Source organism: Aphelocoma coerulescens, chromosome 2, assembly GCF_041296385.1.
Source record: "Aphelocoma coerulescens isolate FSJ_1873_10779 chromosome 2, UR_Acoe_1.0, whole genome shotgun sequence".
Taxonomy (NCBI): domain Eukaryota; kingdom Metazoa; phylum Chordata; class Aves; order Passeriformes; family Corvidae; genus Aphelocoma; species Aphelocoma coerulescens.
This window is the reverse complement of record NC_091015.1, coordinates 77,017,241-77,034,615: the sequence shown is the minus strand read 5'-3', so window position 1 is coordinate 77,034,615 and position 17,375 is coordinate 77,017,241. Positions and strand designations below refer to the sequence as shown.

General features: G+C 40.3%; 1 protein-coding gene across 3 annotated transcripts in view; it reads right to left on the bottom strand.

The window, feature by feature from the left end:
• The window catches only part of LOC138106840 (orofacial cleft 1 candidate gene 1 protein homolog), a 130,754-nt gene that overhangs the window by 48,504 nt on the left and 64,875 nt on the right, over nt 1-17,375 (bottom strand). For all 3 annotated transcript variants that reach the window (XM_069008131.1, XM_069008132.1, XM_069008133.1), the window contains exon 2: nt 3,097-3,238. In XM_069008131.1, coding sequence (XP_068864232.1) covers nt 3,097-3,238 — 142 coding nt within the window. The remainder of the gene's footprint in view (nt 1-3,096; nt 3,239-17,375) is intronic.

Below are 17,375 nucleotides of genomic sequence, written 5' to 3'. Positions count from 1 at the left end.
TTTCCACCATTCTCAGAGTCAGAAATATTTGTAAGTGCCCATCAGAAGCTGCTCAGACCAGTCTGGCACAAAGTCACTTCAAAGCAGTTAACTCTGAAAACATCATTTCCATAAGAGGAAAGTTTGAAGATGTGTGTTGTTGAGCTTAGCTGTTTGAACAGTTATGAGGGGGTTTTATGCTGGATAGCACTACTGCACAGAAAAATGGCCAAGCAACAGAAACAGGTGATCTCTGGGCTTTTTAGTGAATAGTTCATTTTCATGGAACTTGAGAGCCAAGTGAAGTGGGGTGAGTGCTGACGAGATGAGTTGGCGTGACAAGGGAAGCAGCTCACAAAAGCAAGCATCAAAATCTCTTTGCTCTGCCTCCCCAGAGACTCCACCACTTCCTGGGATCACTTTAAAACTGTTCCCACGTCCTCCAGGTGCCCACCATCCTTATGCTTGCAAACCTTGCTCTACAGCTGTTACATCACGTGCCTGGGCAGATCGTGTCTCCCTTAGGTGGAAGATGAGTTGGCCATGTCCATCTCATCCAACAGTCGTGCTCTCCTCAGTTTGAGTTTGCAGAGCAAGGACATCCACAGCAGCCTGTGTTTATCCTACCTGCAGCAACAAAAGTCCACTGTGATGTGGCCTCTCCAGCAACGCCTATCTCTTCCTGTCAGGAAAATATGACTGCACACTCCATCCAGAGTCAGCATGAAAAACAGCATGTAACCAATATGGATATTCAGAGATATAGTGGCTCAAGCCCAAGCTCAAATTCTGAGTCAGTATAATGACATGGACTGGCCACAGCTTCCAGTACCATGATCCCTGCAGTTGTTCACCAAGGGTTTGACATCTGTCAAGTTTGCTTGTATTTCACAGGACAAACTCAGAACAAGCACACATAGCCACACAATTATGCCTGCCCATAAGGACTCAGACTTAACACATTTTCCCATTCCAGTATTATTGAAGAAACATTTCATTTTCAGTTGTGTTTTCAGAAGGCTAACAAGGGGCTCATGAATACATCAAAGTAAAGTCATATTATTCATTTACAACAAATGTTTCTGATTACATTCCCTCTGACCATTCAGACAACCCTTTATTAAAAAGCTAGAAACAAACCTGATGTTTTTCAGGACTACCTCTCATAACCCTAGGTCCTGATCTATTTTGCACAGCTCAATTTGCAGAATATTCACAGGACATGAAATGAAGCACAGGTTCCAGCTCTCTGGAAACCTGAGGTCTACCAGAAAACCACCTTTCAGCTGAGATGGAGCCATCTCCAGCAAATGCATTCAGCTATGAAAACAGTGGGACTTACACTGTTCTACACACATTGAAAATATGTACCCTTAAGGGTCTCACACAAACTACACCTTTGGATGACGTCTGAATGGAGTCTCCAGGTGGTTAAAGCACTGACATTGCATTATTTTTGGTGATTGAAATGCATCTAAGTAGTGCTTAGCAATAGAATTTACACAAAGACACTTGATGGAAAAAACACAGGGTGGGGGGAGGAGGTTGTTTACAAAACAAGTTGCAGTAATAAAGCTGCTAGGCTGAGCCAAGAGACCTCTTAGTAAATCATTTATTCCGCAGTTTGACAATATTTACAAAGGTTTTTACATGAATTATTTACTCAAGCTTTTGTAACTTGTAACGTACTGTACACAAAACAGCAAAAACACATTAGAGCTACAAACCTGGGAACATACAGTTATGCAATGACAGATGGTGGAAAGGGCTCTGACAAAGGGAAGTTTACAACTAACACAAGCAACAGCCTTTTCTGTCTGTCATCAATAAAGGGCTGAGGACTAGCAGGAAAATGTGATTCAAGGAAACAAGACTTTTTTCAAAAGCTACATTCTTTGTGATTGCTGGATTTGGTTATTTTAAAAAGAGCCTTTTGTTTTGAGTGTCTAATTCTAAGAATTACCATTTCAGCGAGTTACCACCAACCAATGAAAGGCTGTATAGCACAAAAGCCAGAGTTTACATGAAGGAAACCCTAAATTTCTGCTGCTTACCCCATAGGCTTTAGGTCAATTCGAGTGATACTGTGTATGCATTTAACAAGTTTGCCCAGAGATACCATGTGTATTAGTGCCTATGCCAGGAACTTTTGTGCACAGCACTCTGGAAGAGACATTCATTTCCCAAAACATTTGTAAGTGAGATAAAAGAAGGAGAGTACAAGGGTGTATGTGAGAGCTTGCAGACCCTATATCGCAGATGGAGAACAAAGACAAGCACAATACCTGAGGCGCAGTAAAGACCCGTCAGCACCTGGAGCTCTGTACATAGAACTGGCTCATCCATCCCCATCTCTTACTGCCCAGTATCAGTGAACAAAACAATGCTATGCTATGCTTTTCATGCTATGAAAAGTTATATTTAGGTTAGATATTGGGAAAAATTCTTTACCGTGAACGTGGTGAGACACTGGAGCAGGTTGCCCAGAGCAGCTGTGGATGCCCTACCCCTGCAAGTGTTTAGGGCCAGGCTGGATGAGGCTTTCAATTACCTGGTCCAGTGGAAGGTGTCTCTGTCAATCACAGGGGGCTGAAACTAGATGATCTTTAAGATCCCTTCAAATCCAAACCATTCTATCACTCTAAGATTAATTCAGCCTGGTCTCCATCTACCAAAAAATTAAAAGAAAAGGAACCCCACCCCTTCACTAAACAAGGCTCAGGATTTGCTGCTACCATCACAGCATATTCAGCCTTTCTTCCTCAACTTTGAACCTCACACAACACACCACCACCTTTGTGCTACTCCCTGATGGAAGGCAAAGGGTATCCCCACACTTGGTCATAGAGCACACGGAGTTTTAGAGATACAATAAAGAACCTATCCCTAGGGAAAACTCTGTTGGGACAGAGCATCATCACACATCCTCCTCCCATCTGTCATTCAGGTTGGAACATGGCATACAAGCGATCTTCTCCTCCTTGTTGACTCGAGAACTAACAAGTGTTTAAGATGAGAGGCAGGCTGTGAGGATGAGCTCTGTACAGCTGGGATTAGTGAGACCAAGGAATGAAGCCTAAAAGCTGGGGCTTTAACAGATCCAAAGGAAGACTTCACCTGTGTAGACAGCGCAGATAAGGCTGTAGCTATTAACACTGAGGAGCCAGGGAGTTGTCTTGCCCAGAATTTTGGAAATGCCTGAAAGGGACACTCAAAAGGAGGAAGTAGAAGTGTCACACATCCAGCATCCTGATGTCCCCTACAACAACAAAGAAAAGGACAAAAAATCATTTGTTATCTCACTTTTCTAAAACTCTTTTCCCAAAGAAACAGCAGCTTAGGAATTCTTTTTTTATTAGTCTTTTGTCCAAATTATCAGTTGCTGCCAAACTTACGGTCTGAACTAAAGGGCTAAGGTTTCAAAGCATAAAACAATGCACCAGAACATTCCAATGCCAAGGAAAAACAACAGATCCAGGTGAAAGAGTAAGATGATAAGAAACACCAAACTGCAAACTACAGTTATAAATGTAGTAGCAATGCAAAGGACTCTTTGTCTAGATGAATTACAGAACTAAAGTCTGGACTCAGCACAGGTGAAACACTGAGCCACAGACTGTACAGCAGAGGTTATGGTTAAGCAGTCTGATAACTCATTGCCAATTACTACAGAGCCAACAGCCACTGTCTCATTCTGCAATGTCAAATCAACCTCTGAGGCACAGCTAGAATAGCAAGCATGAGCACGGATACAGGTACAATAAAACTAGAAAAAGTACATAAGAAGGAAAGCAAGAAGATCAAAGATATTGAATAATTTCTGTCTAAGAAACTATTAGATAGTCTGGAATTCTCTGACTGCAAAACAGATCTGAGGGGGCATCTGACAGATCTATAAAACAGCAGGAGGTTTGGAAAAAACAGCATTGCTCACTGTTTGTTTTAGTGCAAGATCTACTGGTCACCCAATGAAATTATCAGGTAGCAGGTCTGAAATAAAGAGGAGTACTTCCTGCACAAGGCATGGTTAAGTACTTGTGTCACAAGATATTGTGAATAACACAAGTTTACACAGGCTTAAAAACAGGCAGAATCCTTCCTGGAAGAGAAGCCCAGCAAAGCCTTTGAACACACACATATTACCACTTGCTCAGGGAGTCCCTAAGAGTAGAAAAACACATTGAGGAAGGATTTTGGTGATGTCAGTCGCTATTAGCACTTTTGCATGATGAGAAACCAAGGAGCAGTGCTGATTGTGGAGATAATTTAATTTCCTTGAATATTCACTTCAGCCCTTTTCAAAGTGAAAATGAAATGAGTAGGAGGAGCTGGATGGTCTGTACAAGTTCAGATCGAAGGAGTGGAGAGAGCACACTTCTCCAAGTTGGCTGCCTAAATCAGGAAATTTAAGATAACCATGGCTATGTTCAAGAAAGACTATAAAGATATTCAAATGCACTTTAACTAGAGTAGGTAAGAAAAAGAAAGAACACAAGAAAATACCCACTAGATCCCCATTTTGGAAACAAGACAAAGCTTCATTGAGAGACTGTCAGATAAATGACAGAAAGCTTCAGACCCTAGCTAAAGTTCACAAGCTTCACTTCGTTTTCCTTCAGGTCTTAGCATGCTGTAGGTCTAATAGCAATGGATTTTTTATTTTTAATTTTTTCCCTCCTTTTTTGACACTTCCAATTTGGTTTTCCTCTTGCTGGTTTCTGAGGATCATTCCCTGGAGGCAGACGTGTATCCTCACCCTTATTAACTGCTTCTGAAATATTGCCACGATTGTCAGGAGCTACGCTATTGACTGAACTGCTCCGGAGTCCATTCCTGATATCTGGTGGACATGTGCCCCTCAGAGAAGTTACTATTCCTGGGTACTCCTCATCTACATGATGGAGAGAGATATTAATGTGATTTATATGAGGACAAAGCATGAAAACCATCCACAGATCATGGCATTCAGATCACAGCAGAAGGATCTGAAACTTTATATTTCTTTCAGTGAAGCTGTAGATGGTCACCACTGACTTCTCTTAGGTGAGGTAAGAGAGTCACATAGATTAACATATCACATGCCAAGGAGTTGCACAACACCAGAGACTTCTCCAAATGCTCTTTCAGCCTGAAGGTGTCAAGACAAACCTCAGCTCATTAATTTTTCATATGTGAGTGCTTCAGAAAATTGAGGATACCTGTGAAAATAGGGTATTTCCAGGTGAAGTTTTAAAACAGTGGGTGTATGGTAAACATAAGTTTAGCTAGTAACAAACCAACTGGTGTCAAAAATCTCCTGAATTTTCATGAAATGAAATTCTTACCCAGTGACTTCCACAGACTGTAAACATAGCCAGAGACCCAATAAGATATTCTTTTTAGTAAGTTTCTATTAGTAAACTTCTATTCATGTATGCATTTCAGACAAAGCCCTTAATAGTACCACCTATCACTCTCACAAGACTGGTTGCAAGGGAATCCTTCATGACTTACTATTATAAATGCTAGGACCAATGCCACTGATTTGGCAGGAGTACCCATGTACTTCTATGTTCAAATAATTACTCATTACAAGGACTGTTCCTAAGACAGAACATAGAATCAAATCAAATAATGACAGCTTGCTGTAGCAGGCTATCCTTAATTGATCTAGAGTAGAAGTTGGTGGTTGCATTTCTGATTGGTGACATTTTAGACATAATTCTGGTTTCTTTAAATGAACTAATTGTTGCACCTCACGTAAAGTCCTTTTTTATCTCAAGCTGGACTGCAAGGATGTGTTAATCTCAGTGCAGTCAGAAGGAAAGGAATTTTCCAAGAGATTTTAATCCTGTAAATAATGGTTTCATTAAGAACCATACACGACTCCACAGGGAACTCTAAATATTAAGATTGGTAATAAAATCATTAGTTGTTCCAAGCTATTCAGCATATCATGGAGCCCTAAAAAGTTAATGACAGTTAGTCAAGCTACAGATGGAACAAACATTAGCCAGTTCATTGAAAATTGGGTTAAAAATAACACTTCACACTGTGGGGGAACAATCCTCAACAACAGGGCAGTACTGAAATGAGCCTTTTTAATCACTAATTTCTAATCAGTAATAAAATTTTTTGTGAGGTCTAACAGTTAAGGTTTTTTGAATGCATAACAATGACTCAAAAAAACCTTAACAGGAGCACTGTGACTATTAAAAGTAAAGCAAACGGTTGGGTCTCTTGCTTTCAAACCCTTCAAATTTTCTAAGTGGTCCAGATAACTCGAAAGTTTAAAGCAACCACTCTTTCCTCCTAACGGGTCTGAGACAATATTTTATATGTATCTATATATATGTGTGTGTGTGTGTGTGTTGCATACATGTAAGTAGATGAAGTAAAATCTCAGTATGTCTTCAGATGAGGACATGTTTCTAAATCACCCACTACACTTGGCCCTTAACAGCAAAACCATCCTGGTTGTGGCATCTGGCCCCAGAGGTCCACGTGGCTCTGCCCACACTGCAGCTCTGCCATCAAGGCACAAGTAGCGATTCGGAATCAGGCAGGAGAGTGATCCTCTTCCCATTCTGATCCTGCACCTTTCCTCAGGGGGACCAGGTGCTGCAGCAGCAGGCTGGGGTCACAGCAGCCATTCCCTTGCACATTGTGGGGTGCAGGGGCAGTGCTGCTGCTCTGTGTCCTGTTGCCCCTGCACACCTTGGGTCTCCTTGACACTGACCAGCCACTGCTTCCATGTACACAACTGCCTAGTGGGACGGGACACCCTCCAGCAAGGGGGCTGGCAGGTGGCAGCATCATGGGGCTTGGCAGATGACAGCAAGGCGTGCCAGTGGGATCCTGCAAACACCAGCACAACTTGAACTAGCTGGGACACAGCTGTTTTGTTGTAGCAACACAGGCTCACACCAAAGATCTCGTGGGTGGCCAAATGAGGCAGGGGAAGAAGGTCACCTGGTAGGCTTTCCTCACCTCGTTGGAAGAATTCTTCAATTAAAGAAAAAAACCAAACCAAACAAAAGCAAAACACACACCAGAAAAATCCAAGCCCCACTGCTCTTAGCAAGTAGCTCAGGGACAAGGATATCCTCTCCCACAAAAGGGATTTTTCCTATTGCTGTGCAAAACAAAACCATATCCAGATCCTGATAGCTGTAGTGGTTCTTCCACCCTTCTAACAAGCTGCTACTGCAGTAGTCCCATGAAAGTATTCTTTCAAATACCTTAAGAAACCAACAAGTCAGTATTAGTCCCATAGAAAAAACACACATCAATGTTTTATGCTTCTGAATTTTTCTGTAGTTTTGAATATTTTTGATAGTTTAATAAGACAAGTAAGAAGCACATTTTATCTGCAGACATTTCTCACATTTTTACAAAGAGCTTCTTTTGTAGGAGCACACTGAGTGTCCCAATTCATAGGAAGTAAAAGAGGCCTCCTTTATTTTACATCGGCTTTCTTCAAGATTTCAGAATTTTCCTCATCAAAAATAATTTTTTTATCTGGTCTTCACAAAGCAAAACATTGACACTACTTCTACTTAAATGAGTGAAAGAAAAAATGTCAGCAACATTTTTGAACACTAGGCTTAGAAACCAATACTTTAACAAAAAATGCCCATTCAAACTCCAAGATTATACAGAAGGTTTATGTCACCTCTGCCAAAACACTTTACCTAAGAATTCTGTTCCAAACAAACAGATAACATTTCCATTTCTGCTTTTGCATACATCCATGTATTAATGTATCAATTCTAACAATTAGGTGATAAAAAAACTTCCCTGCTATTGTGCTAACAAGCTTCATAAATGTAGTGACAGTGCTGCTAAATTAAGTATACTTTGAGCTAATTTTACGTTTTTATCACAATACTGGAGAAGTATTAGGAAGCTATTATTTTGTCAGCTTTCTCATTTAGCAAAGCAGCTTCAATTTATTAACAGTGTGGAGTGTGAATGAATCAATATGTTTCATTGGGCAATGTGTCATTTGTTAATCGGATATTGATGAGATTATTGACGCGCAGCTAATTAATCTCAAACCCTGTGCTAGCCTTCATATGTTTCCTTAATTATGTTCTTCATCTTAGTCTTCCAACTTTGGCATGCAGACGCCGGCTTGTAGACAGTGAGTGAAGTAAGCTGTCAGAGTGTTTTTTCACACATTTACAATCCCTTGGCAGCAAAATTATTTTCCTACTTGTAAATAGGTATCAAACAAATATTTAATAATATTTGCCAGAAGACTGATATTGATTTGGCAGGGAGTTACTCCAAATTAGCTTAGCAAGAGATCTTGCATCAGAAGAAGCATGCTTAAATATATATGTCTAACGAGCATTAAATAATTATGAAACTATAAACCTGTAATCATTGGGAAGTACTAAAATTGCTTCTCTGCAGTCATTATCATTGAACTCTTGGCTAAAGAGACATTCTATAACAGTTTAGTTTTCCCTTCCTGCTGCAAGAAGACAAATATATTTTGGGCTATTTTCTTTTACCAGATGGCCAAGTTTAGCAAAAAGTAAGCTGCCTTTTTCATGAGATATAAAAGACAGGAATAATTTCACAGGGTGGGACAGGGGTCACACACCCTAATTTCATGGGGTGCCAACAGAGGTCTGGCTGAGGAGGGGGCAGGGTGGATTAGTTCGTTTTTGAGCATGCCCTTCTGGCTGCAGGCACAGCCCTACAGTGGGACATGAAGACTTGCCAAGAGCTGTTTTGCCCATTTCAGCTGGAGTCAGCTGAGGACACCGGCATCCCAGGCGCCACAGACAAAGAAAGCTGCAACAACACAGCTCAGTGGGGTAGCACTCAGCTAAAAACCCTTTGTGCTACCTACTCGGCACAATAGTTTTAATGAAGATATGATTTGCATCAAGCTTATTGTTGTCATGTTTTTAACCTCACAAAAATACACCCAGTGGGACTAGGAAGTAAAGTAAATCCCAGTAAGGCCTCTGCTAAATAAAACACAGTGAATCTGTGCTACACAGGAAAGGGTCTTCTCCAAACAGCAGAAAGAAAGATGCTGAATACATTCTGATTTATGAAAAATACCACTTAATGTGTCTACTTCACCTCTACAATATCTGCCTTAAGCTCCAGAACAATATACTAATTTTTTTTTTAAATAAGGGATCTGGAGCACTCCAGAGTAAAATTATCAGTTGTCAGCTATAAACAAATGAGAGGGCAAAAGCAGTTTTAATTCCCCTCCTCTATTTCATGCCTAGCTTGATTTTTAAGGAGGAAGAAGAAAAGAGATTCCATGGGTAGAGATATTGTGAACTGGTGATCCTAGTGCAATTAAAAATCTGCTTGGTATGTTCTTCTCACACAAGACTAACCTTATCACCAAGTTAAGAGTTAGTCAAGAAATTCCCTTAGATCCATTTAGCAATGACTGGGGGAGTAATTTTTGCCCCTGCCTGCAACCACCAGGGTAACCTACCTTTGAAAATCTCCTGCTATTGCAGGAACCTGGGACACTGATGAGAAGATCTACATTACAGTGCACCTTGCCAGCCTTTAAAGCTTTCAAGAGGGGTTTGGCACAGCATCTCAGTGCTCCATACTTACAGGCATTTGGAAAAGGCATTTTTCTCTGGATTAGTCATGCACTGTGATTACCAAGGCCTCATTGGATAACTCAGACAGATCTTTCCAGTCCCCTTCCAGGTAACTCTACGCTTTAGGCTTCCTACTGGCTATTTGCATGATAGCTTTGAGGGAGTTGGGAGAGAAAAGAGCACCTCTGGTACCCTGGGCCATGATTTGGGGCAGAAAGGGAAGGTTCAGTTAACTAACAGACAATGAAGAAAAGGTGGGTGGTTTTCTAAGCCAGTTCAGAATTGGACCTTCCAGATAGGAAGGGAAACTGGAAATAAATTGTGAGGTGAAAAGGGTCTTTAAAGAACCATGGAAATATTGCAGTACATCTCCAACAGTTCAGACAACAGAACCATAAATGGTCCTTAGCTTTCAAAACAAAATCATTCAGGTAACAAGTGATGACTCTGGGAGAATCCATGTTACCTGTGCATGCCTCATGTATGAGAACAAGGTTATCATGTTTCAGATAGCAATGTTTCATCTTCTTTTAAAAAAACAGCCTTTAACAATGCTGCCACAGAGCTCCTAGTTTGTACATATTGAAAGAAAGCCAAAAACATAAGAACTGCACAGCTCACTGTGTCTTGCAAGTTTAATCAAACCTACTTGAATATCTTATCTTACAGTGCAAGGGTTCCTCCCCCCTAAAAAGGAAACCAATGTCAATTTTATTCCATATTTATAGGGATCCTTCTAAAGGGAATCAATGGGCTTCTAAATCTCAGATAACCAGCACTGAGTTTGTTGGTAAACTTCAGCATCATAATAATATTCAGAGTTGTTCAGTTCGTTTTTTTCAAAATGCTGACCAACAGGTTCATGTTGTGATTCATTTTAGAGAAAGCAAGAATGATAAAAACTTCATTTGATTTGACACTACAGCAGTAATCGTCCTAATTGGCTTTTGTTTCTGTTTGTCATCCATAATTATTCTCTGCATAAATTATCACGTTTGACTACGGCATTTATGATCAGTGAGTTCCTTAATATGCCATTATCAAAACCTTTACAGTGATACATTTACACAGTAAGCTGAAAATGCAACCTGAATGTAACACATTTTCTTAAAATCTTCTAGAACTAATGAAAAACTAAAAATACCTATGTTTTTCCTGAGCATCCTATATTGGCAAACTACGATCTGTAAAGCACTCTGTTCACAAGAGAATTCATGGCATCCCAGAACAAAACAATTAACCCTTACAATTCCAAGTTAACCAATCCACACCAAATCTAGTCACATCCTGCCCCTTACTTTTAGAAGAAAGGAAAAAACCCAAATCACCATGTGAAAGTAAAACAAAAATTTTGCAATTTTTTTTTTTAAAAACACAGGTTCTTCTATCAGTATTCACTTTTCCATCGAACCAAAACCATAACATTATTTGCATTGCTATATGGGAAAACTTTTCTCTCCACAGAAGTGGGGTTATTGATGGTGGTACTAGTGTTTCCTGTGGACATTAGAGCCCTGGGAGAGCCATCCCACCCAATGGCCCTTCCCAGCTAATCGAGCTGTGGCAGAAAGAACACGGCTTTTCCGTCCATTCTGCTCCATCGGAAGTCAAACACAGGATTTTATTCTATTTATAAGCCTGAAGATATTTCTGCCGTCTATGAATGTTGTTACACTCCCAAAAGATGATTATAATTTTCAAATATCTTTCACAGTTGCTACTTTATGGATCTAGCCTCAGTTTTTTTCCCAATACTAGTGCATGCTTGAATCTGACTTTCTATTTGTAGAGTGTTTTAAGAGAGCTGAGAGCAATTACTTATTTTATCCCTAAAACAATATATACACATGACCATTCTATATCATGTCTAAGGACTCATTCCCTTCCTAATTCCCCATTAATGCAAAGTTATTTCAGATTCCCATCAGGGAGAAAACAGAAGGTCTGCATTTGGATGGTGTGATTCAACACTGAAATAGGAAGCCTTTTAATAGTAGGAATACACATTGCCTTCTAAACAAATATCATTTTATATTTGATCAGACAATTTAAGAATCAGAGGCAGAAGTCAAGGCCAGCCTGTGTTTCCATTTTTACACCTGTGTCAGTGTGTTGCTAATTTTTCAACTGCTGCTCCAAAAGTGGGGTAAGTGACAGGAGAATTGTGACCCATCAGCACGGTTTTTCTACAAACAAAGCTCTTTAATACCCATTCTCTGCATTTCCCTACATGCTGCACATTCTACCCAGTAAACCCTACATTTTCGAAGTCTATTCTACATTTTCTTAATTCTAATTAAACAAATCTTAATCTTGACTTTAATGGGTGCAATTATGATACTTCATTATGTTAAATGTTAGTTGCAACATAAGAATAAATTGTATAAACAGTTTAGCTGCAATTGCATGGAGTCTAACTGTACATTACTCATTAACAAGATGTGGGTAGCAGCAATTATAACATTTCCTCCTAATGTCCCTATTTATTGAGTCTCAGCAGCAAGTCCCCTTTTCACAACACACACTGATTGACGATAGCAGCTTTTGTACTTGTGAAGAACAGGCGCAGGAACCTGCTGTGTGCCTGTAACTCAGATCGATGGAAGTACACATTAGCTCTTAGCCTCACAGGCCGGAGTTCCTGAAGGTCAAAATAGCCATCAGCATCACTGTAGGGTACAGAAATCATTTCACAAATTGTGAACAAAAACAACACAACTAGCTTTGCAGTTTGATTATTGTTTATAGATACAGCAAGCCAAAAATTAAAGCATAGCCTTGAGGCAGCGTAATTATTTACAGCTGAAGACTCATATCATTATTAGCATGCTCCTAATTGCTTGAAGTTATATCAATGTTAGCTGATTTAACACATTTTTGATAAGAGGCATGGAAATTGTTTTCTCTGCATATGGAATGTTGGATCACTTCTTTATTTTTTAAAGTCTTCCCTCCTCCCCTTTCTTTCAAACTGGCCCTTGTTTGCCTTTGAAAAAAAATCCCCACACCCATAAATTCTCCTTTATTCTGTATGTCTGTAACTATCACTGCAGTACTTTGTCATGTTTCTGTGGAACCATATATTTGAATTTAGCTGGACTAAAATCATGCCAGGTTTCAGCTTTCACTAACAATGGACTTGATAATTTCACATCAATATCAACTAACTAGAGAATAAATCACTCTTTGCTTTGGGTGACACATCTTAATCTATTACTTTTCCCTACAGTACTTGGGCTGAAATCCAGCTGAAGGAAAACAATGTGGAGAATCTCATGGTGTGAAGCAACATCTGCATCAGAGACTACCTCACAAACACCTATTCTGGAGACAGACAAGAGTTATCTACTGCTACATCACTGTATCCTGTTCCCCTGATCAACTGAAAAGGCAAATTAAGTTTGCCACTAATAAACCAGAGCAACAAATAATTTGGGAACTTTTCATAACGATCAACCTGTAACTTGTCACCTCAATTTGTTCCTCTCATTCAAACCAGGAGAGCAGTCAAGCACTGACTGGGCAAAGCTTTGAGCTACTGCTGGCCAGGCACCAGAAGAGGCAAGTCAATGCTGGGGAGGGCAGGAAGCCAGGACTGCCTGGGAGGCAGGCTGGGGATGCTGCTAATAAAGATGGGGAAAACTCCCCCTGCCAGCACTGGGCAAAGGGTGTATGAGTAACTCTTAATTTTAACATTTCTGAGGTCAGGCACACTACTTCAACAGTGTACATAATGCAGCACAGACTGCTCAAGGAAAAGCAAATACAAATATGATCTTATTTTCCTTGCATAACTTCCTTCATATACTTATGAAGAGCACTTAATTTTAATCTCCACATCAGGTATTTCTACTTCTGGAGTCACACTGGCTGGCAGCAGAAAGAGCCTATTATTTTGTGATGGGAGCCAAGGAAAAGCAGTGGGTTCTGCCCATGGACCTACAGCGGTCCCCATTTCACTCTACACAGCAGTCTGGAGACCTTGGAAAAACCACCTTCCCCAGCAGGGAGAGGTCAACCCAAAATGGAGAAGCAGCAGCAGCAGGAAGAGGGCTACTAAGTTTTGCTTTTCTTAGCAAAGTGCAGGCTGTCAGGGACTGGACTGGCATCAGGGGTGTGTAGAAAGGTAGAAATAGGGTCACTTTATTTCTATCTGCACTATATAGAGACCTCAGCCCCTGTGATGCAACTGCCAGGGATGCTGAAGCTCCCAAGCATTTTTCCGCTTCTCCCCTAAGCACAAGCTAAATTATATGTGCAGAATTTCAAAGTAATTAATCACATCCTTCCATAAATTTTGACTCTGCTACCTAAAGATTCATTTAATTGAGCCAATTGTTTTATGGAAGTGTAACAAAGAACAGGTCAAATAACTACAGACTGGGCTCTTTTAAAATAATGGTCCAGCTGCTGAAATTTGCAGCATCTGGCTACTGAGTGGAGTAACGTTAGATGAATTATATATCACAGTCCAGTGAGGAAAATCTTCCATTTGTGTCTGTGAACAGGGAAATAAAAGACTGCAATAGCATGTGAAACTGTCATAACAGCCTTTCACGGTTGAGACACATTAAATTACCAGCAATCAATATCCTGAGAAAAACTAAAAAGAAATAGATTTTCTAGGAAGGAATAAAGAAATGCACCCAGTTTTAACTGGGAGCTTTATTTTGCCCAGCACTAAAGAAGTTGTAACAGCAGCATAGATTGAAGCTGAAACAAAAAAACCCTAACCTACTGACTTCACAGGGGACTTTGGCTGGGAACAAAAGGATGCAGATTTTAGGGATTAATATTCTTACACACAGTACTCAAACAAACAGAAAGCAAGGGAGAAGCTGATGTAGGCCAAGTAAGAGCATGTCTTGAGGCTGCAGAATGCCAACTCTTTGCTATTCCTCTGCCATATATTTTAGAACTGACTGCCTGTTGTTCCTCACTAGGTGCTCTGTACTCTTGGCATCTTATAAATGGATCTTCTGCAACCCAGCCTGATTTCCTGAGCTGACAAGTCACGGATCCTGCGATGACACATGGGTTTTCTGCTGCGTGACTCGTGTGCCTAGTAGTTCTTAACAGTTTTTGTTTTCCAAGTGTAGCTGGAGTCGCACGGCGCTAACAGTCAAAGAGAGCTAATACAGTAAATGGAAACTGCTGTCAGTATGAACCAGATTAGTCAATCCCTATAGCACAAGTGAATTTCAGATAGCAGCTCAAGCATGACCACTATGATCACAGCCTAGTGTTTATGTATACACAGAAACAATGAAGTGGCCTGGCAATTACTGGAAATACATTCCTCAAGCTTTCAGGCTATGCCAAGCTTAAAATTGTGGTCAGCTCATGTGGGAGAAACTAGATCAACTTGGATTGCATTGCAGCAGTCGTAATTGAATTGTATATTTTGCTTTTCTATAAAACTTCCAGTGCTAAGTACATGGCAGCCTAAACGACCGTGACATATAGTGCTTTCTGTGCCTCCAAAACTCACAGGTACAGAGCTGTGCCACCTCCTCCCTTGTCCTGCACACCCCGCCAGAACAACCAGACACCATGCACCACCCTGCCTCTCCAGAGCTGGGAGGGAGCCACATCTAAGCCCAAAGCACTTGGTGGTGCAGCCCCTGGGATTTGCTGTGACTAGCGACGGAACAAAACACAGCTTTGGAGCAGAGTCTGGCCCTGCCCCAGTCAACAGGAGCTCTGCTGTTCCCTTCAGCTGGGCTGGGGTCACAGCCTGCAAGTTTGCACAAGCAGCTGACAGTTTGGTGATTAGAACATCTACCTACCACAGTGAAGTTTGCAAAATAAGACAAGAAATGCCAGCTTGTTTCCTTTTATTTTTCTCCTCCCCTAACTACTCTTTCATCAGTTTTTTTCTATGGTAATTTCTTGATCTTTTCCAACCTAAATGATTCCATGACTCTGGCCTTTACAACCCCTTTTCTCTTCATCTTAGTATTTCACATAATTCACCTGCATTTTAAATATATATATATATAATGTATGTATGTATTTTTAAATATGACACATACATACATATATTAAATAATATCCTTGTCTCATTTACTGCACTGACCCATGGTCACCCTGGCTGCTGGCAAAGCGTGGCCACCCTCATCCTGTCCTCAGTGCCTGGCTGGGGTCCCAAAACAATGCACTGTGCTCCCTGAGCCACTCACTGCTCCCCACTTTCCTCAATATGATCAACTGCAGTCTGTCAGGTGATAAACTCATGCCCACCTTCATAATATTTTAGACTTTTTGACTCCTGTTGGAAATACTGCACTTCCTTTAATTTTCCTCCTTATTTGATAAGTCAAAAGATTTCCGCAGAAAGTAATTTGGCTAAGGTACAGTTTCAAAAGCAATTTTTCTATATAAAGCTTCTATATATTCTATTTATAATATAAATTCTATATAAAGTTTTCAAGATAATTCCTAGCTCGACACAAGTTTAGTTGGTTAAAACTCTTCTCTTTGCACCTTCTCTACCTGCTATACCAAAGGAACAAAAAAACAGAAGCAAACACTTCCTCACCTCTCCCTGACAGACCAAAGATAAAATGAGTGCACCTCTGTAGAGAATGAACATATTTATTTTTAAGTAGAATCGCATAACTCTGGACTTAAGAAGGAGCTCCTACTCCTTCTATTCCTCTTTTCCAAAATTTCTAAGCTGCAGTATCTATAATGTATAGCAGTTTACCCTGTTTCACCTCTCAAAACAGTCTACCTCTTTTTTCTTACTTAAAATTCAGTTCTGCCAGGATTTAGGCAGCACCATCAGAAAGTGACGAAGGGGTTGGAAAAATCAAAGACAAGCTATAATTTAAACAAAATCTGCATCCATTTAAATCTTTTCTTGTATAATACTAGAATGCCTCTTAATACTTGGCTAGGCTTCTTAAATATTGAAATTCATGTTGGAGAGAACATGGGGGGCAAATTATGTATTTTACTTGCTCAAGGGAAGAGGACAATATTTACCCAGATATTTTTGGACATTCCATCATGCTTTAACTGGAGCAAAGCTTTTAGTTAAATAGTTCTTTTCTTGAAAATACATCAATACTTATAATTACAAAGCTATGCAGAGAAGAACACTTATGTTGTATACTAAAGTTGAGGTGACTTCTACTAGGGGAAGGGAAATGATATTTCAGATTTTTGTTGTACTCTATCATTTGGCCCTCAGATCAGAATAAATAAACCTTTTTCATTGAAGCTGCTTCCTCCGGCCACTTTTTGTTGCAGAAATTTGTTCTAAGGCGTTTCCTGTCAGTGCTTCCCATCGTTCTCCAAAGTTTGCATTTTTTTAATATATATAAATTTTACTGTCCATAGCAATGAATATCATTTCTGTCATCTGCAGCTATCAATATGTCTCAGAGACTGCTTTTCCATCTCATGTGGTTGTGACGAGCTTTCAGATTTGGCTCCCAGCACAGATCCCTTCTTGGCTCAAGAGCAAAGTAAATCTGCAATAGCCATTAACTATTATTTTAACTAGATCTGAGGCTTCAAGAACCCTACTGCAGTCCCTTAGCTCACTGTTGCACAAAGAGCTGCAAATGCCAAAATTATGATAATGTCAAATAAAAATGGTATTTCCTGAAAGGTTCAGGTGTAATGGTCAAAATCCTTTCCACTGCAATGAGCATGAATTTCACAGGTATAAGAATGATGCTGAAGCTATAGAAACAAGCCCAGGGATGGAACCATATACGAAACTAGGGTTCATATCCGATGGGATTGGGACTCATTTCCCAGTCCCCTGTTGTAGTGAGATGCCCAGCTGCAGCCAGGACCCACGGCAGG